At 55.8% G+C, this 20,617-nt stretch overlaps 1 protein-coding gene across 1 annotated transcript in view; it reads left to right on the forward strand.

Annotated features, from left to right (window-relative positions):
• The window catches only part of PPP2R2C (protein phosphatase 2 regulatory subunit Bgamma), a 93,012-nt gene that overhangs the window by 21,303 nt on the left and 51,092 nt on the right, over nucleotides 1–20,617 (forward strand). Inside the window, exons 4-5 of the mRNA XM_049632624.1 lie at nucleotides 16,654–16,977; nucleotides 19,003–19,168. Of these exons, the coding sequence (XP_049488581.1) occupies nucleotides 16,654–16,977; nucleotides 19,003–19,168 (490 nt within the window). The remainder of the gene's footprint in view (nucleotides 1–16,653; nucleotides 16,978–19,002; nucleotides 19,169–20,617) is intronic.

A 20,617-nucleotide genomic window follows, 5' to 3' on the forward strand; every position in this document is an offset into this window, starting at 1 on the left:
GGGTGGGTCAGACCTCCCTGGACAAATCGAGATGAATTAGCAGCTTGATAAATACGAATGATCTCAGCTGATGAAAAATGCACCAAATGATTGTTTCCCTTCATGTAATTACTCAGGTGGTCGGCTTGCCCGTAGAGCCCTTAGGGTGTTGAATCAGCATTTGCTGGAGGCTTCAGAAGGGGGTAGGGGGCTGAGGTGGCGGCTGCTTTCCCCCCTTTTCCTCTTGGCTGCAAACAGAAACTTAGAAACAATGTTATCAAGTGCAATAAACTGAGTCTACTTATAGCTACAGTCCCATCTTGTTGACAGCTGTGTTCTTAGGAACGTGAGGCGGTAATCAGGATCCAGTACATTTCCATCACCCCCAAAAGTTTCCTTGTTCTTTTGCTCTGTCCTTGATGGGCCCTGCGTCCTGGTGAACACCGATTTGTCTTCTCACACTGTATATTAATTTTCTTTTTTTCTGGAGCTTCATAAAAATAGACCGCATATTCTTATGTCTGGCTTCTTTTAAAATTTTTTTGTTTTTCCAATGTTTATTTATTTTTCAGAGAGAGACAGAGAGAGAGAGAGAGAACACAAGCAGGGGAGGGGCAGAGAGAGAGGGAGGCACAGAATCAGAAGCAGGCTCCAGGCTCTGAGCTGTCAGCACAGAACCCCACGCAGGGCTCGAACTCATGAGCCCTGAGATCATGATCTGAGTCGCAGTGGGATGCTTAACCGGCTGAGCCACCCAGGCGCTCCTTGTCTGGCTTCTTTTACTCAGCATAATTCTTCCGGGATTCATCCTGTGGCAGGTATCACTGGCACCTCCTTTTTTATTGATGAGTAGCATTCCCTTGTATGGATACACCACAATTTGTTTCTGCAGTCACCTGCTGCTGGATATTTGGGTTGTTTCCAGCTTTGAGCTGCTGTGGATGAAGCCTCTATGAACACGTGTGCACAAGTCTTTGTGCTCAAGGGCTTTGTTGTTCCTGGTGACAAGAGGTGGCCGGGTCACATGAAAGGCAGATGCTGAACTCTAAGGAACTGCACGGCTGTTTCCCAAAGGCCGCTGTTGCTGTGCATCTCCACAAGGGGTCAGGATTTCCACTTGGGTGACGTCCTCGCCAGCCAGAGTGGTGTTATCAGTCTTTTTAATTTTAGCCCATATGATGGGTGTGTCCAGGTATCTCATTGGGATCTAAATGTGCATTTCCCTGGTGACCACGGAGGTTGAGCATCTTTTCGTGTGTTTGCTGACCATTCATCTATTTGGCTTTAAGAGGTGCCTGTTCAAATCTTTTGCCCATTTTTAATTAAGTGGTTTGCAGTCTTATTGATTTCTCCAAGGTCTGTATACACTCTGGGTGCAGATGGTTTGTCAGATATTCATATTGTGACTATTTTCTCTCGTTCTGTGGCTTGTCTTTTGGTTTTTATGATGGTTTCTTTCAAAGAGCAAAATTTTAAATTTTGATAAAGTACAATTTACCCATTTTTTTCTTTTGCCATTTATGCTTTTTACATCTTGTCTAAGAAATCGAAGCTGCTGAGATTTTCTCCTCTATTTTCTCCTAGCTGTTTTCTAGTCGTAGCTTTTATATTTAGGTCTGTGACTCATTTCGGCGTGATTTTGTATGTGGCATAAAATAAAGGCTGATGTTAATTTTTCCCCCATACATCTATTTATGTATTGGGAAGACCACTTTTTCCTCATCGAATTGCCTGGGTGCCTTTAATGAAACCCAACTGACCACGGGTTTGTGGGTCTGTTTCTGATTCTCTGTTCTGTATGTGTGTCCTTTCATTGGTAGCATGCTGTCTGATTACTGTAGCTTTATAGGAAGTCTTGAAATCAGGCTGGGTAAGGGCTCTAGCTTTTCTTTCTTTTTTTTTCTTTCTTTCTTTCTTTCTTTCTTTCTTTCTTTCTTTCTTTCTTTCTTTCCTTCCTTCCTTCCTTCCTTCCTTCCTTCCTTTCCTTCCTTCCTTCCTTCCTTCCTTTCTTTTTCTTCCTTTCTTTTTCTTCCTTTCTTTTTCTTCCTTTCTTTTTCTTTCTTTCTTTCTTTCTCTCTCTTTCTTTCTTTTCCTTCTTTCCTTCCTTTCTTTTTCTTTCTTTCTTTCTTTCTTTCTTTCTTTCCTTTCTTTCAAGTTGTTTTGGCTGTTCTAGGTCCTGATCTAACACAAACACATATTCACTCATTGCACCCTTACAGCTCTCTGAGCAGATATATTTTACTCATTTTTCAGTGTTCACAGCCAGAAGGAGCACCGGGGTCTGGCTATCCTCGGTGAGGGCCCTGGGCCTAGTGTGTGTGATGCCAGGCTGGGGCCGGGCAGGGGCTTAGAAGCCATGGTGACGGTCCTGCTGACTGAGACGTGGGGCTTCTGGGGACCGCAGTGCTCTCGGTGGGGCTGCGGGAAGTCTCACTCAGAGGCTGAAGGCTGGGACTTCAGCCGGATTCAGGGCCCGTGCAGGCACGGGTGTGGGGACTCTGCCCCCCACGGGGTGCACCACAGCTGCCTCGTGTCAGCAAGTTTGTGAGTTGGTTGTTAAGTTTTTGGGAATTTTGCAAGTGGGTTGAGGTCTCAGGCTCGGCCAACACACAAATCAGGGTGGGTGCTCTGGCTCTCCCCACCGCCCCCCTCCCCCCGTGAGCCAGGGGTCATCTGGTTTACCAGCACAGCACAGACCCCACCCCCGGGAACCTCAGTTTCCCCATCTGTAAGTGGGGGAGAGTCATGCCACCCCCGGAGGCCATCACGAGCATTTAGTAAGGTCATGGGTGTGAAACGTTTGCAGGGATCGTGATGCCAAAGTTAAGGGGCAGTCACCACGCTGGCCCCATAGATGCCACCCGCCCAGCAGCTGTGGAGTAGTGTGCTTGGGCTGGAAGTTCTTGTCTCCAGGAGAAACCTGGGAAGAGAGCCCGAGAACCCACAGCAGATGGGGCAGGACAGGGCTCCGCACCTGCCTGGGGTGCCTCGGTCTACTCATCTTTATAATGGGTGCAGGGGCCCCTGGGTAGAGAGGGGTACGGGGCAACAGGCACGAGGCGTGGGGCCCGCCTGGAAGTCTGCGGCACCGCCACTGTCCCTGGAGGTGGGTGGCCGTCCCATGGCGAGGGGACCTGGGCCGGCCCCACCGTACTTCACGGTGTCAGGAGCACACCCCTGGGCTCTGCATGGCATAGAAGCCGCCTGCTCCCCGCACAAGGACAAGTTCACCCTCAGGGCCTAGGTTTCCCCACATGGAAGCAGCAGAATGGCCCCAAGTCCTATGGCTGTGGTGGGGTTAATGCTCCCGGCCAGTCCCCAGCCCCCAGTGGCTCTCAGTGAGTTCCCCCAGGGAGGCTGGGACCCCTTCCCACCAGGGTGCAAGGCACGGGGCCTGGCGGCCTCAGGATGCTCCTCGCCAGCCATCGGGGTCCCGGGGAGGGCCAACAGCAACGGCACGACCGAGGGGGCCCCAGGCCGGCCGTTGCTTGGAGCGCCCCGCGGCACAGGCACAGCTGTACCCATTTTACAGATGAGGAAGTGGGTCTTAGGAGGCGGAGCTGCCAGCCATCCTCAGCCAGTGCAGAGCGTCAGGGACCTGCCCGTGCACCTGCCCAGGCCGTGCCCTCACCCGGCTGTGGGCACCCCCAACCCCACGGCTGCAGCTGCAGCTGCCGTACCCTGGCCACACCGTAACAGGAATAGACTGTCACCCTGTGCCGCACCGTCACCCAGAGGCTGGGCCACGGGGCCTTGCCACGAGCAAGGGCGGGGGGGGGACGTGGATAGCATGTGGTGTTTGCTTTGTCTATTTGTGGGCACTCTCTCCTCCCCCTGACAGATGCTGGCCAGTCGGGACGGCCTGCCTGGTGCCCATTTGGGCCACTGCTGAATTCCTGTGGCCTCGCGTGGGGTCTGGTAGTTGGTGGTCAATAAATACTCCTTGAATGGATAAACAGTCCCGTTTGGGGAAACACAGAAAGTCCGGGCTGGCTGAGGAGTAGAGGGTGTGTTGGGAGGGAGAGAGAGGCAGGCGAGGCCAGTGGGGGGAGCCACAGAAGATCTTAGGGAGGGTCATGATGTGATGGGGTTTCAGCTTCACAAAAGGCCCCCTGGCCGGGCCGGACTGGGCCGGACCCGGAAACCCCAGTCTTCCAGGAGAGAAGGAGTGATGGCCGGGGCCAGGGCAGAGGCAGGAGAGGCGGGCACAGGGGGCCATGGGCTGTGCCAGCTGTGACCTCAGCGTCCAGCTCCTGAGCCCGGCCCCCCGGCCCCAGAGCAGATGCAGGCCTGGCAAAGGATCTGGTGGACACACTGATGTGATGAGGCCCGAAGGGTGTCCTTGTCATTGGGCCACTCGGCCCTGCTGGCCCATCTGCCAATGGGCATCTGAGGGACTGGCTGCTAGCCTGAGCAGAGAGGCCGGGACCCGTGGGCCCCAGGCGTGGGAGGACCCTGGCCAGCCAGCCCGGCAGGGCAGTAGCGGTCAGTCTGGGTCTGCATCAGGCCCCCCTCGTCCTCTCCCACAGCGGCTTGTCATCCTGGCCCCGGGAAAGCACATTGCCATTTCCAGAGCCCTCCAGTGTGGGCGGCTCTTAACACGACCATGGCACAGATGGGGCAACTGAGGCTCAGAGGGGCGAAATGACAGCCAGGAGAAGGTGGGGTTCATAACCAGGTCCCCCAACAGCAAATTCACCACACCTCAGCCCCCCTCCGTGTCGTGTAGAAATTCTTCCCCTCTGCGCTTTCTTTCAGTTTCCAGATAGTTCTGTCGGTTTACGCGTAGAACAACAGCGTACCGCTGATTGCAGTGAACGGTCTTTGAGCAGTTGATTGTTTCTGCCAGGCACTTTTGTATATGTTGCCTCAAGTCCTCACAGCCAACCCTGAGATAATAGCATTGTGCCCACTTTAGAGATCGGGAAACCGAGGCTCAGGCAGCCCCAGGGAAGTGGGACTCCTGCTCCCAAACCTCCCAGGGCTTCACCAGTGCTCTCAAATCTTGGGGCACGCCACAGGAGAACCTGTCAAAACGGATTCCAGGCACCCAGGATTCTGATCCCCTGGGTCAGGGCAGGGCCCTAGGAATCTTCATCTGTAGGGGAGCCGCCCAGGTGACCGTGCCGTGGGCTTTTCCAGGAGCTTGTGCTGTGAGGAGACGGGCAGGGAGTGGGTGGTGTTCTCTGAGTCCCTTTCACCTTGACCCTGTCCCGAGGCCAGCTGCTGGCCCCAGGCCACCTGGCCGCCTTCGGGGCCCGCAGGGGGTCTGTGTGATTGAGGGGCGGTGCCTGGGGGCTCGGCTGGAGTCAGATCTGGGGAGTCGCCCCTGCTCTGAGCACAATCTGACCTGGCCTGGAATCGAACCCCGCCGCCTGACCGGGCCCTGCTGACCACAGGCAAATCCACAGCTGCTCCCCGCCCACCTTCCCCAAGCCCATCTGCCTTGAAGTCCCCCAGGCCAACGGCTACCCAGCAGGGGCCCGTCTGACCTGGCAGGGAGGAGCTGGCAGCCACAGCCCCTGCCCTCCCTGGGCCCTGCCCCTCGGGGGGCACCCACGGGAAGGCAGCACCGCCCTCACTCTGACTCACAGCTGGCAGAGCTGGGTGCCACTGTGGGTCAGGGGTCCTGGGGGGCAGGGCCATTCACAGGCTCCCAACCCCCACTCAAGCCTGCTGGCGCCTCTCCTGAGGAGCATCACTGTCACAGGAGAGTCTTACTTGGCTGAGGAAGGACCGAAGGCCACACGTGGGCAGGGACTTTGACCCCATGCCAGGCGAGAGAAGGCAGACACAGAAGGCCACACACTGCATGATCCCAGTCACAGGAAGGGTCCCAAAGAGGCAAGGCCGCAGAGTCAGAAGACAGGTGAGTGGTTGGCAGGGAGTGAGGAATGGCCGCGGACAGGTACGGGGGCTCTCTTCGGGGTCATGGGAATGTTCTGGAATGAGGCAGCGGTGATGGTTGCACAACACAGCGAATCCACTAAAAACCACTGAAACGTGCAGTTTGAAGCGTGAACTTCGTGTTCTGTGAGTTCCGTCTCCGTTTTTACAACGGATGCTGAGATGAAAGCAGCAGCACCAAAATCATTGTGATGCCAACACATCCCCTAATAGCTGTGGAACCAGCGCGGAACCAGACAAGTGAGCAAGTGAGCCGCAGGGGTGAAGCAGGCTCCCGCCATCCCCGCTACTCCACCCTTTCCTGAGAGCCGCTCAGGTGGCCAGGCCTGCGCCCTGCAGGGAAGGGGCTCTGCCCGCCCCTGGAAGAGCTGGGCTCCCTGAGTGAGAGCCACACATAGGAGGAGCAGTAGTCATTAACCCCTGTCAGATCGCGGTGCCCCAGCCCGAGCTCCCTCCCTCCGCAGTTTCTGCTGTCAAATTCCAAGTCCCTGCACCCCCCCCCCCCCAACCCCAGCTCACGTCCTGCCCCTTTTACCTTCATGCACATGCTGCCTCCTTGCTGACCTGCAACAGACCAAGCTGACTCCCGCCTCTCAGGGCCTTTGCACGTGCTGCTCTCCCGGATATCTGTGTGGCTGCCTCTCTGGCTTCCTTCGGGTCTCTGCTCAAATGCCCCTCCTCCAGGAAGTCTTCCCTGACCTCCCCGACTAAAACAGCACCTCCCACCTCTTCCATCCCCTTTACTTTTATTTTGCATCATAGCTCTTACCCCTTCCCCGGCAAAATAATCTAGATTTCTATGAAAATTTGCTTTTTCGTGTCCTTTACTAGAGAGTGAGCTTCCTGCGGGGAGTGCACACTGCGGAGTTCCCCGTGTATGCAGCAGTGCTTGGGATACAGTAGGTGCTCAATTACTGTTCTTTTTTAAAATTAAATTAAATTCTTTATTTTTTATTTTTATGTTCTAATATTTTTTAATGGTTATTTATTTTTGAGAGAGAGAGAGAGAGACAGAGCATGAACGGGGGGAGGGGCAGAGAGAGGGACACAGAATCTGAAATAGGCTCCAGGCTCTGAGCGGTCAGCACAGAGCCCGATGCGGGGCTCAGACTCACAGACTACGAGATCATGACCTGAGTTGAAGTCGGACACTTAACCGACTGAGCCACCCAGGTGCCCCTAAAATTAAATTTCTTATTGTAAAATAGACCTGAGATAAAATTTACCATGTTAGCCGTTTTCAAGTGTGCAATTCAGTGGCATTAAGTACATTTATGGTGTTGTGCAGCCATCCCCACTTTTCCACTTCTAGAACTTTCTCACCATCCCAAACAGAAACTCTACTTTTGGGGCAGTCTTTTATCCAGCAGCCCACCTTACAGACCTCAAACCCTAGCCAACATTTCCCCTGTAAACAATAACTTAATAACTCTCCCCATTAGCTGACATGCTTTCGAGTGAATAAATGAGCGGTAGACGGATTAACTGAGTGCCTCCCACGTGCTAAGTGATGGGCAGCTCAGCCTTCCAACCATCTTGGAAGGTGTGTGTGGCCATCTTTGTTTCACAGGTGATCAGATGGACTCAGAGGGTCGTAAGAGTGGGGTCTGAATTCAGATCTCCCACCTGTAGACAGTGACTGCCCCGTGGAGTAGCTATGCTGTGAGGACATAGCAACACCGGCCCAGCGCCTCCCCCCAGGCCTCCCTCGGTCCCCCTCTCTCCCAAGGGCGTTATTCGAGCCCCACGCTCCCGGAGTCCCGGCTCTGGCTGGCTGACCACCGAGCAGCAGGCACATTTGGGGGCCACAATTCCCGGTGCCAATATTCTGTTTCACCTGGAGCTCTTGGGGCAGGTGCTGGGAGAATGGGATTATTTTTCAACCTTTAAAATTCATCCGTACTCAGCCCAGTTTAAATGTTTACACTCCTCGTCATCCCTTGGGTCTCCTGTGTGGGCATGCTTTTCTTTTATCAGGCTAGCTCTGGGGAGGGATACTCTTGGGGCTCTTGGTCCCATGTAGTCCCCACCCCCACCCCCTCTGCCCAGGAGGGCGTGTGATTTTAGAGGGTGGTGACTTAATCCCAGGTGTGGGGTGGGACTGTAGCTCCTGTGTGACTCCAAGAGGCAGCAGGGCCGGCCCTGTCTCCCACCTGCGGGCAACTGGGGCCGGGCGCCCCCTTCCTGCCCTATGTGTGAGCTTTGGTCCCCGGCAGGCAGAACCTGGGGTCCTGGGCCTCCGGGCTGCATGGGTGGGAGGTGGTGGCGGCTGGGACCGTTGCACAAGACCCTCCCCCACCCCCCCCCCCCCAGCCCCTTTGTATTTTCCTCCAGCCCCGTGAGCCGAGCACCGTCCGAGCAGACCCACCCGGCCCGGCCACAGCGTCCAGCTCGCCCCACGTGGCTTCTGCCCACAGGCTGGGAGCTGCTCCCCCAACCCCCGCACCACGTTCAGGCCGCAGGAGGGAACTTCTCACAGACCTGCTCGGGGACAGGGGCTGGGTTTCTGCAGCAGGACTTGAAATTCAGCAACAGCGTGATCGCGGCTCCCAGTTGGTGCCAGGACCCCCCCCCCCCCACAACCTGGGGAGCCGGGTGCTTGCTCCCACGTGAGCACAGGTGTGCGAGGGGAGCTCATCCACTCTGGGGTGGTGTCCCCACCCTTTCATCAGACCTTAGTCAGGGAGTCATCTTCCCTGCCCTGGACGAGGCCTTGGATGGGTCCATGCTTGGATGGTTACCCTCATAAGTAGTCTGTTGTCATATACGCAGTAGTGACTGTCTGGTCCCAGGTGATGGTCCAGAAGCTGACCCAGAGTTGGCATTTTCCCTTCTTTGCCCCCACAGCAGCCTGCTGGTGCTGGAGGCCGACAGTGGGTAGGGGCTGGGTCTCCCGGCTTTTGCCCGCTGCCCCCAACCCCTGCCTGCTGGGAGGGCCACCAGGGGGATGGGCCACCTCCTACTTCTGGTGGCTTTTTCCACTCTAGGTGGACCTAGCAGGTGGATACAGCTGTCTGGTTCTCTTGTGGGTCCTTTCCTGGGTGTTCTGGAAGTTTCCTGCCAAACGTCTCATGCAACCCTTGACCCAGGCAGTCACAGCTGTACATCTGGTGGCTTTCCTGGGCCCTGGGTGCAGTGGCCCCCTGCTCCTGCATTGTCCTTGCCCTTCTGGGAAGCCAACAGACAGGACTAAGATGGCCGATGCCAGCTCTCTCCTGTCCCCAGGAGTCACATGGGCATAGGCCATTGTGTCCCCAGCACAGCCAGACCCCAACACCCGGCTTTCCCAGTCTTGGGTCTGGGTCCGCTGCCCTCAGGAAGCGTATCTGGAGCTCTGCGAAGGTCACACTAGGCTTGGGAGGGAAGGTGTGGGTGGGGACCCTCCCCTCAGCACCTGCTTTTTCCCAGGAAATGTCTTCACCAACCCCCACTCCCATTTTTGACCCCTTTAAACATCTTGAGAAAGTACCAGGCCTGGGGCCAAGTTCAAGGACTCTAGAGCCGGCCTGCCTGGGAGTAAGTCCCAGCTCTGCACACACCAGATGGGCAGCTTTTGGCAAGTTATTAATCCTCTCTGTGCCTCGATTTCTTCATCTGTACAACGGGAACAATGGCATCACTCCAGCAACTTGGGGGAGCTAAGAGGATTTAGTTCTGTGTGTAAAGTGCTAGAACACCTCCCACAAGTTCCAAGAGGGTTTACTATCACCGGGGCCTGTCCTGGTCCAAGGGGTCAGGTCCTAGAGCTGGTTCTCAGGGCCACACACTGTCCAGGTTCTCAGAGCTCCTGCTGCCTTCGCTGTCCTGATCCCTGTCATATGGGGCCTCTGTGAGTCCTACGACATTATCCCTGTTTTCCAAGGGAGGAAACTGAGTCTCAGGGGATGGGACTTGCTGCCTCCCACCCCAAGGGCCGTCACAGGCCACCGTGACCTGAAGGAACCAGGTGTCAGCATGGAGGGCTCAGGGGCCTCCCCAGAGATGGGACATTTGGGCGGAGACCTGGAGAACCATCAGAGTTGTCCGGGCGAACCCGGAAGGGACGGCACTGTGGTCAGAGCACTGTGTAGACGAGGCCCCTTGGTGGGGGAGGGAGCGTGTGCCTGCCTGAAAACCTAGGCTGTAGTGGGGAGCTTTTTCTGCTCGGGAAAAGTCTCCCCTTTTAACTTTTTCTGATCGGGAAAGTCTTCCCTTTTAAATGACCGTGCCGCCTCCAAAAACAGGTGATCTACGGAGCAGAGCTGGGTGGGTGGCTGTTCTTCGTTTTAAAGAGGCCGTGCCTGGCAACCCCCGTCCCAGTCAGCCCCTGCTGTGTAACAAACATCCCCAGAACTCAGTGGCTTCAAACAAGAAGCCTTTATTTTTGCTCCTGAGTCTGTAGGTCTAGTGGGTGTTCTTAGGCTGTGCTCACTCACACACTCGTGGTAGTTGTGGTCGGGAAGGTGCCTCTGCTGGTCCTGGTGGGCTGTGTCATTTTTGGGGACCGGCTGGCTGTAGACTGGCCCGGTGTGGCCTCCACTGCAGTGGCTCATCCCTGCCGCACATGCCTCTCATCCTCCAGCAGGCTGGCCTGGGGGTTCGTGGTGGCACAGGGGTCCCAGAGAGCAGGCGCTGCGTGGCCTCGTGAGGCCCGGGCTTGGAGCCAGCACCTCTCGTGTCCACCCCATTCTTTTGGCCGAAGCAGGTCACAGGCCGTGCAGGGCCAAGGGTGGGAAAGTAGGCTCTACCTCCGGAGGGGAGGGGCTGCAAAGTCACCCCTCCCAGGGGAACCCGGAGAAGGTGCTGGGGAAGCCCGCTCACCCAGTCCTGTCTCGGGCTGGTGCCCCGCTGCCTGGCCTCCTTCCTCTCACTGAGCTTCCTTCTGCGGCAGGCGGGCGCCTCTTCCCTCCTCTTTCTGCCCACACCTCCGTCCTCATCAGCCTGACGCCTCTGACGATGCTAATTAAAGGCATTGCTCCCATCAGAAGGATCGGGCTGGGCTTTCTGAGGCCTCCCCTCTGCCATGAGCCCCGACATCTGATGGATCATTAATGGTGTCGACGGCACTTACGGTGACGGGCGGTGATGGACGAGCAGGGCAGGAGTCCCCCCCCCGCCCCCGCCGCCCCGACAAGCATCTTAATCTCCCCTGCAGGTGTGTAGGCTTCTGCCAGAGTTTCCAGGGAACTTTCCAGGCCACAGAATCATTTGAATTTCACCTAAACCCTAGGAGAACTGTGGCCAGGCAGGGATGACAGTTGTGGCAACCGGGGCTCAGAGAGGGTGAGTGATTTGGGTGAGGTCACACAGCTAGTATACACCAGGGCTCGACTGGAGTATCTTCCTCTGGCGACAGTCACAGCAGATATCCTGGAGATCCGCGGGCTCCTGCCCCCACGTGGCACCAGCCGGAGCCACAACCCGGGGTGCAGCCCGTGTCCTCCAGGGCTGGTGTGTGTGTGTGGCCTCTTGTGTTAGCTCTGTTCTCCCTCCGTGTCAGTTATGGCAGCCGAGACAACGGGCCACGAGCTCAGTGGCCTAAAACAACAGAGATCCCTTCTCTCGCCGTCTGGAGGCTGGAAGACTGAAAGCAAAGCGTCGGCAGGACCGTGCCCCCCCCCCGAAGCCTCCAGGGAGGAATCTGTCCCCCAGCTTCTGGTGGTGGCTGGCAGTTTCTCATGTTTCTTGGCCTCCAGATGAGTCTCTCCGGTCTCTGCCCTGTTGTCATATGGCCTTCTCCCTGTATGTGTGTGTGTCCCTGTGAAATCACATAGGCTTCTTGGTAGGACACCAGTCATTGGATTTAGGGCCCACCGTAGTCCAGTATGACCTCATCTTAACTCGATCATCTGCAGAGATGACCCCAATAAGGTCACAGTCACAGGAGGTTAGGACTTCAACATATTTGTGGGGGGGGGGGGTGGACACAGTTCATTCACAACACCATCCCTGGCTCCAGTTCCCATGTGGACCTTGTCACTTGGCTGGTCACATCCAACACCACCTCTGATTCTCCCTAAGCCCATACTGGGCCACAGTGTGGCTTTCTGGCTCCCCGGACCAGGTGGCTCTGGGCTTCCCCTGCTGGCACTGCATGGTGGCCATTTCCAGGGAGGTGACAGGTGTCTCCTGGTGCCGTGGCCCAAGCTGCCTCTTCCAGCCTTGCCTTTTGAGGAGCTGAAGGAGAAGGAAGAGGGGACCTCTCAAGTGGGAAGGCAGCATGGGCTTTCGTGGGATTTTTCTTCACCCGTGACAGGGTGACTCGGAGCCACCACTGGCTTGTCAGGCGGCTTGGCAGCCCTCACTCAATGGCTGAGTGGCACTATGAGACCCTGTGGTGTGGGTGCAGGGACACACTGCACAGGCCCTGCTGCATATGTGACCTTGGGCAAGCTCCTTGCCTCTCGGTGACCAAGGTCGCTTATCTGTAAAGAGAGAATGATGATAGGACAGTAGGACTGTTCTGAGATTGGATTTCTGGTCCCTGGAAGGCCTTAACTGAAATGTCTTCGTTTGCTTTTCATTCTTGAGGAGTACGTCCACTGGATACAGAATTCTGGGTTCACCGACTTTTGAATTCTCATTCAGCCCTTTGAACGTCTTCTGGACTGCATCCTTTCTGATGAGAAATCGTCAGTCATTGGAGGCCTGATGCCTCTGAATGTGACATGGTTTTCTTCCAGCCGCTTACAAAATTCTATCACTAATTTGGTCCTCAGTCGTTCAACAATTAGGTGTGGCTTTCTTTGTATTTATCCTCTCTGGAGGTAACTGAGCTTCCGAAATGTGTCGCTGGTGTCTTTTCCCGTATGGGGGATTTTTTCCAGCCGTTGTTCCTTGAAGTCTTTCTCCTACTCTATTATCTCTCTCTCCTCTCCTTCTGGAACCGCAATTACATGTGTGTTAGACATTTGACATTGACCTGCAGATCCCAGAAGATCTGTTCTTTTTTTTTTTTTTTAATTTATTTTCTCTCTCTTTACTTTGAGTAATTTCCTTTGCATTCTTGAGCATAGTTATAATACCTACTTTAATTTTTTCATTTGCCAGTTCCAACATCCGGGGCATTTCATGGCCAGTTTCCATGAATCATCTTTATATTAAGTATGGGTGATGCGTTCGTATTTCTTTGTATGTCTTCATATAATTTTGGATTCTGTCCTGGGCATTGTGAATGATGACATTGTAGAGATTCGAGATGTTTTTTATGTCCCTCCAAAGAGCTTTTTTTGTTTGTTTGTTTTATTTTGTGTTTGTGAGCAGTTAACTTTGTTGAACTCAACTGTAAACCCCATCTCCGGGGTGATGGACAATAGCACAGCCTCAGGTCACTTCTTTTAGCCATCGCTGGGTTGCTTGGAATCTGTCATACACATGTGTGTTTTGTAGCCAAAGATTTGGGCAGAGTTTATATGCTGCATTTGGGGACTTCCTCAGTCACCCCCCCTTTCCAGAATTTACTCCCTCACTTTCCAGCTGCTAGGATTTCCCCAGTCCCTGCCTTCTGATTTATTGAGCCTTAAGAGTAGGACTTTATGTCTGAGTTTCAGTAGCCCCATGGCACAGACTGGGGCCTGTCCTCAGCCATGAAAATAGGAAACTTATCCAGTGAGTTTCAATTGCTGATTTTTCTGCAGGTTCCACCTGTACTTGGTTCCCTCCAGTGCCTCAGGTAGTTGTGTTTTGTTGTTTCATCTGTTGAGGTTTTATCGTCGCTACTGGTGAGAGAGTTGATCCAATAGGAGCCGCCAGCTATTTCCAGAAGCAAAAACTTCTATGGAGAGATTTAGAACAGTGCCTGGAAAACGAGCACTTTAAGAATGTGAGTTCATATTATTGACCACACTGCTGGGTTCCCTTCTGTGGTCAAGGTGAGAGGCAACCTGGACAGGGACCACCCCCATGTAAGAAGGGGTCCATATTCAATGAGGGACCCACAGTGAGCATGAGACTGTAGTTGTAGGAGAGACCGCTGAACTGGGGGGCAGGGGTGGTCTCCAGGAGGGCTTCCTGGAGGAGGTGGTATTGGGACTGGATATGTGTCAAACATTCCAAGATGAGAGACTTTCTGATTTCAAGGTTTTATTGATAAGAATTTCCAGCTCTCAGGGGAAGTAACCTTGCCTATGGCAACCCCTAGAAGATACTTCCTGTAGCAATAAATAGATGTGAAACACCCACCAACCTGAGGCCTGAGGGAGCGGTGCCATGGTCTGCTTGCTCCATAAGTGTTTGTTTGTGCGATGGGACTAGTGGGGCTGGAGGTCAGGACCCCCAGATCCGCATAGTGAAGTTGAGCCGCCATTCATCCCGCACACTTCTGGGCTGGCCACTGCAAAGTGCGTGGAGGCCAGAAGCAAGGCCGAGAAGGAACTTTAGTTTCTCCGTGCAGTAAATTTTAGTAACTCATCCTTGCTCAGAGTCGCGATCCTTCCTCCTGGACCCTCACACCCCGTAGTCCCACTGGAGCTTCCAATCCCGGGCAGACGCTACTATAGCCAAAAAACTGAGGCTCAGAGAAGTGGCGTGACCAACCCAAGGCCACACAGCCAAGCCGCTGGAGCCCAGACTCCAACCCAGGACTTCCGACTGGCCCGTGAGCAGCTCGGGAGGTTGTCCCCAAGCAGGCGCCTCCCCGTCTCCAGCTGCCAATGGAAAGAATAGTTGTGCCCCCCTCAGGGGCTGGCGTGAGTCTCAAAGGAGGCAGTGGATGTGAAAGTGACACATAAATTGTAAATTGCCTGCAGATGTTAGCGTCTGTTGCTGTGGAAACCGCCCAGCATTTAAGGACTGCGTTTGCTCTGGGCACCGGTGGTCACATGGCGTTTTAATTTAATAGCATTGTTATTCTTCCGTCATAAAAATAATATAAATTATGCATATGTCCAAACTAACTCATCAACTTGGATACGTGAAATATGTACATTTGTATGTATCACTTATACCCCGAGAAAACTATTAAAAATACACACATTCATTACAGAAAATTGAGAAAACGTAGAAACGTGGAAAGAGAAACAAAAATACTTTATTTCAACCACCCCAAAGCTCCCTGTGCCAACGTGGTGGGGAATCGTTTTTCGGCTTCTCTTTCCTCTGCCCGGTGTGTTTGGCATTTAGCACGGCTGTGATCATTGGTCTATATGATTTAAAACACTTTATGCACAATTTCGCACCCTGCTCTTTGCCCCTTAGGGGCTGCTGATACGACGTAGCGGGAACCCAGCTCTGAGGGCTCTGGTTCCGCTGGTCCGGGTTCAGGGCCGGCTGCCCCACAGAGGGCGCGGCCCTTTCACAGCTCTGGGCTCCGCAGGCATTTACATGTTCCCGTACAGCCGCTCTTGCTGTCTTGTCTTGTCTTTCTAAGTTCAATGAAATGTGCCTTTATCTTGATCGATGAAAATGTCCAGCCCATCATCCCGCTTCTAAACCACCTTTTCTCTTCTCTTTTCTTTTGCTGTCAAAGCCGACATTTACCTATGGCTCCGGTGGCCAGTGCAGGCCGGAAGCTGCCTCTAAAAGGCACTGGCTGGAAAAGCAAAGGGCATTTATTGAATAGAAATGCAAAAATCACTTGAGGTCTTGAGTAAGAGGTGGCCAGTGCTTTTGAGAAGCAGCAAGGAGCCCCGTGTGAGTGGAAGAGGAAGGGGGGCAGGAGGGGAGATGAGGCGGGGGGGGGGGGAGGAGAGGTGTTACCTTTTACTGAGTGAAAACCAAGACGTAACAACAAACATTTTTTTTTTCCTGGCACATCTGCAGATCTGCTGAACTAGGCTGGGTTGGGCTGGGTAAGTGGGGAGGCAGGGGCCCTCCTAGGGGCTGACTCTGCTGGTCCCTCCCCCTCCTCCTGGGACCTTGGGGCTAGCCCAGGCAGGTCCTTCTGGAAGCGGGAGGGGTTCTGGATGGTGGCTTGTCTGCTGGTGTCCCATAGGCCAAAGCAGATCACACGGCCAAGCCCAGAGTCCGGGAGGGAGGGGGTCTGGGAGGGGTCTGGCTGGGGCTTGCCCAGCCCTCAGTGGGGAGGCAACACCGAGTTCTGTGCGGGTGCTGGAGGGGAGTGACTATTTGGGCTTCTGATGGGGTCTGCCTCTGAGGACCAGAGACCACTCAGACTTTAGACCACTCTGAGACCTTTGCTTTTTACCCTGAGGTCAGATGGGTTTCGGGTGGGCCCCCTCTTGCTGTGCTGGGGCTAGCTTATAGCAGGAGCAGGGACGAAGCCAAGAGGTCCTTTCGCGGGCTGTCAGAATCTTGCGGGGGCGAGAGGTGGGGAGATGTGGGTGGAGTCTGGGTGTATTGCAAAGGCTGAGCCAGTAGGACTGGACGCGGCAGGGGAGAGGGGCAGAGAGAAAGGGGTCACAGAGACTCCCAAGGCTGGGGCCGACCGGGGCTGGGGGGTATGGAGCAGCCACCACCTGAGAGGGAGGCTGCAGAGGAAGGCTTCGGGAGGGAACAGCGTCTGGTTTTGTGGACCCACGGAGGGTTTCGGGCATCACTCTGGCAGCTGTGGGAGAACCAGGCAGGGGCTGTGATCATAGCTGCGGTTTGTCGCAAAGTAGGTCCACTGTGCTAAAGCTGGAGCAGAGATTCTGGTGCCTACAGAGTCCGGGCCAGGAGTGTGAAGCTTAAGGGGGTCCCACTGACGGGGGGCTCATGGGGGGCAGGGCTGACCACAGTTGGTCCCAGGGGCCCCCAGAGTAGGGCTAGTGTCCAATTTGTAGCCCAGTCTCCCGGCCAGCCCGTGAAACCCCCAAACTGCCTCTGGAAGCACGAGCGGGAGGAAGGTAGGAAGCAGGAAGGAGACAGAGTAAAGCCCATGGACGGGTCCTGCAGCCAGCGGGGAGGGGACGGGGGGACCACTGGCCCCTCGTCAGGGCACCTGACCCTCGGGCTCCTGCTTCCAGATGGTGGCACAGCCCAGGGGTGCATTCTGTGCGGGTGGGTCCTAGTTCTGTGGACCTGCGCCGTACTGGGGTCCTAACGAGCCACGCCTTCCTGTCTCTCCCCCCCATAGCTGATATCATCTCTACTGTTGAGTTCAACCACACTGGAGAGCTGCTGGCCACAGGCGACAAGGGTGGCCGGGTCGTCATCTTCCAGCGGGAACCAGAGGTGCGGCCGGACCTGGTGGTGGCGGGGGGGGGGGGGGGGGCTCCCCCCCACGGGGGCCCTTGCTCATTCTGCCCGGGATCCCTGAGAGGCACTCAGGACGGGCTGTTGTCCTGGCTTAAGCCTGAGATTACTGCCCTGTGCCTGGGTGAGCCAGCGCTGTCCCAGCCAGAGGTGGGGGGACAGGAGGACTGGGTTTTCTGCAGGGGTCAGGTGGGGGTTGGTGATGAGGCTCAGCCCCAGGCCTCGCCCTGGTGAGGTTTGTTGTCCAGCAGAATTCCGGGTAAGACCGGAGTGGCCTGGATCAGCCTACCCGGGGCAGGGGTGGGGGTGGGTACTGTTTCTGAACCCCTGAAAGAAACCTCATGATAAAAAGGCCCCCATTTGTTGAGTGCCTACTGTGTGCAGTCCCCTTGCTACGCTCTTTAAGGACGTTTCTCATTCACTCTCCACTGCCCACCCCAGAGGGTGGGGACCGACACCCATTTTACAGATGAGGACACTTGGAGAAGTTGCCCAGCCAGTGAGCAAAGACCAGGGATTGAAGTCAAGACGCCAGCCTGCCTCCAAGGGGCGGGAGGGGGGCGGCATCCCACACACCAAACCCGTGCAGGGATTAGATGCTGAAGACAGGATGGTGAAAACCAAGGGGGTTGGGGAGGGGAGGGGGAAAGGAGAGGAGAAAGAGAAGAGGAGGAGGGGTGATTGAGAAGGAGAGAGGGGAGGAGGGAGATGTTGCAGACGCAACCCTGTTCCATCCAGTTCCGGACCCGATTGAGGTCAGACTTCACCGTGCTCACCCCCGTCAACCTCCTCACGACAGCCCCAGTGGCACAATCAGGGGCCATTAGTGGTCTCATTTCACAGATGGGAGACCGGAGCTCAGAGCGTGTGAAATAGCTTAGCAAGGACACATAGCCAGAGAGTGGACAGCTGAAAATCGGTCACCCATGCACCGTGGCCGGAGCGTGCTGATTTCACAGGGACCAGGGTAGCCGGCCGGGGATCGCAAAGCTCCTTTTTGCAGAAAGAAATTAAATCGCAAGATGCAAGTTTCTCAACTCTGAATTTTTCTCCTGTTAATGGTTTTCTTTATCCTGGTCCCGCTGACCTTCGTTGTGGGCAGCGCTCACGGGACAGAAAGGGAGTTAGCCAGGCATCCAGGGGAACTTGAAAGCTTTCCGGAAGCAGAACAGGTGTGGAAACATAGCAGTAGATGCTTTTGGAGAAAGTGAACAGGAACCTTGAAATCGTGCGTGGCGGAATGTCTCCGCTTTGCTCCCAGGCAGGTTATACTTCTGGTAGAAGCTTCATGTTGTGACATAAACTGAAATCGTCTGCTGGGACAGTTGTCCCTCTGCCCGCAATGGATTCCCCACCGCACTGTGTTGAGGGATCTACTGCAAGGGTCCGTGTCGGGAGCTCGCTGCCAAAACCGGGGTGGGCCTGCCGAGGAAAGTCGCTGGGACGTGACTGGCATTGCGGGATATTCTGCCACGGTGTAGTGTCTGTTCCAGAGCACGTTCATTCCTCAGGTCAGGCCTCCTGAGTTGGACACTCAGACTGGAGGAGCAGGCCAGAGCCTTGGCCTTGGTGTCAGACCTCAGAGGCATGGGTGACAGCACCTAGTAGACACATGGCCTTGGGCGGGGGGGTCAACTCATCTCCAAGCCTCCGCTTTCCCATCTGTAAAATGGGGAGACTCACGGTGCCCACCGCAGAGGGGCCGTAAGGCTAGAACAAGACGAGGAGTGAGAAGCACTTAGCTCAGCACATAGTAGGTGTTCATCAAATGCGATGAGGTAGCCCGGTTGCTGCTGGTTTTACTTATTGGACAGAGAAGGAGACAGGGCTTGGTTTCCTTTGACCCTGGCGTCGGGTCTGCGAGCCCTGCTGGACACGGGCCGCCTGGCAGTCGGGCTCTCTGAGGGTTTGGTCCGTGCGTCCCTCACCCCTGCCTGGGGGGCTGCTCCCACCCCACCCCTGCCCTCCTGGAGCTCAGGTGTCCTCGTCTGGGTTTTCTTGCAGAGTAAAAATGCGCCTCACAGCCAGGGCGAGTATGACGTCTACAGCACCTTCCAGAGCCACGAGCCGGAGTTTGACTATCTCAAGAGTCTGGAGATAGAGGAGAAAATCAACAAGATTAAGTGGCTTCCTCAGCAGAATGCCGCCCACTCCCTGCTGTCCACCAACGGTGAGGGGCCGCCCGCCTGTGCCCGCCCTGGGCCGTCAAGTGCTCTTTCCCACCTCGCTTAGGTTGTGAGCATTTTCCCAGGTCCCGAGAACCCCAAAATCATATTTTGAGCAGCGCGTGAATTCCCTGCGATGACCCCGCTGCGTCTTAGCCTTTTCCTGTGGCTGGACATGAGGCTCGTTCCCACTATTCCAAGCAGCTGAGTCAGGAATGGCTCCGTGATGACTTTTGTTCGGGGGGTGTGGGGGGGGCTCGATAGTCCCAGTGAAGGAGGCAAGCTTGGGTCTTCTGCAAGAGTGCGGCTGCCGCTCTTGGGGGTGGGGTGGGCTGCTGGACGGGCACGGATTTAGGAGCCTGGCTGGCCACCTGACCCTTCCGCCCCAGGGAGAACGCGTGCGCCCCCAGGCCCCCGGCTTCCTGGCCAGACTCCTTGCTTCCCTGAGCCTCGGTTTCCCCGCCTGGGCAGCAGGGTGGATGCAGCTCCCTCCCTTGTGTTGTGGTGAGGGTGATGGGAGGTGACGCCCCCCCCCCCCCCAGCACCCTGAGACCAGCCAGTCCTGCTGCCGTGTGCGTGAGCCTCACAAGGTGACACCACCTGTCTCCTCCATCAGAGCCCAGACTCGGTGCGGCTGCTAAGGCATCCTTGAAATGGCCCAGACTCAACCCCACCGACCCAGCCTTGTGCCCAAAGGCTGCCCTCCCTGCCCCTCGCCTGGCCAGCCAGCCCTATCATCCTTGTCCCTGAGACCTCCACTGGGTGTCACCTTCCACTGAGCCCTCGCCGACGTCTCAGCTGAGCCTGGGGTCCCTCCTGCGGTCGGTCCCGGCCCCTCCCTGCCCCAGGCCTGCCCTCCAGGAGCTCCCGCTGTCCTCGTCCTTCACTGTGCCATGTGCACGATCTGAGACCCCCTTAAGGGTGCCTGGCACGGGGTCATGTTCAGCCAGCACTGGAGCAGAGGCAGCGTGGACCTCCCCAAGGACGGGAGACCCTAATGTGGTTCACATCCTGGTCCTGCCACTTCCCCATCTGACCTGTGATGGGTGTGCCTGCCTCGCGGGGGCCCTGGGAGGACGGAGTGACGTGAGGCCACGGTGGGTTTCGAGCAGGGCTGGAGCTCCTGAGCCGCACACGTGGTTTCCCTCTACCCATGGGAACAGGGTGCGTCATTCTCCTCCTGCCCTTCTGGAGGGAAGGCAGCTTTAGAAGCTCCCTACCCTCCCACTCTCAGAGCTGCTCACCACCCCCCCACCTCCCGGGTTTAAATCCCAGCTGCTCCCTTTGCTAACGCATGTCTTTGGGTACATATCAAGGGTTTAGTGATCTCAGTCGTCTCCCTCTTCGTTCTCCTGAGCCTGACGGTGTGTGTTTGAGGCACAGGAGTGGCTGGCGTTCTCCAGAGAAACGGGACCGAGGCGTGTGGACGGATGTAACATGTAGATATAGATACA

Source organism: Panthera uncia, chromosome B1 (assembly GCF_023721935.1).
Source record: "Panthera uncia isolate 11264 chromosome B1, Puncia_PCG_1.0, whole genome shotgun sequence".
NCBI lineage: Eukaryota > Metazoa > Chordata > Mammalia > Carnivora > Felidae > Panthera > Panthera uncia.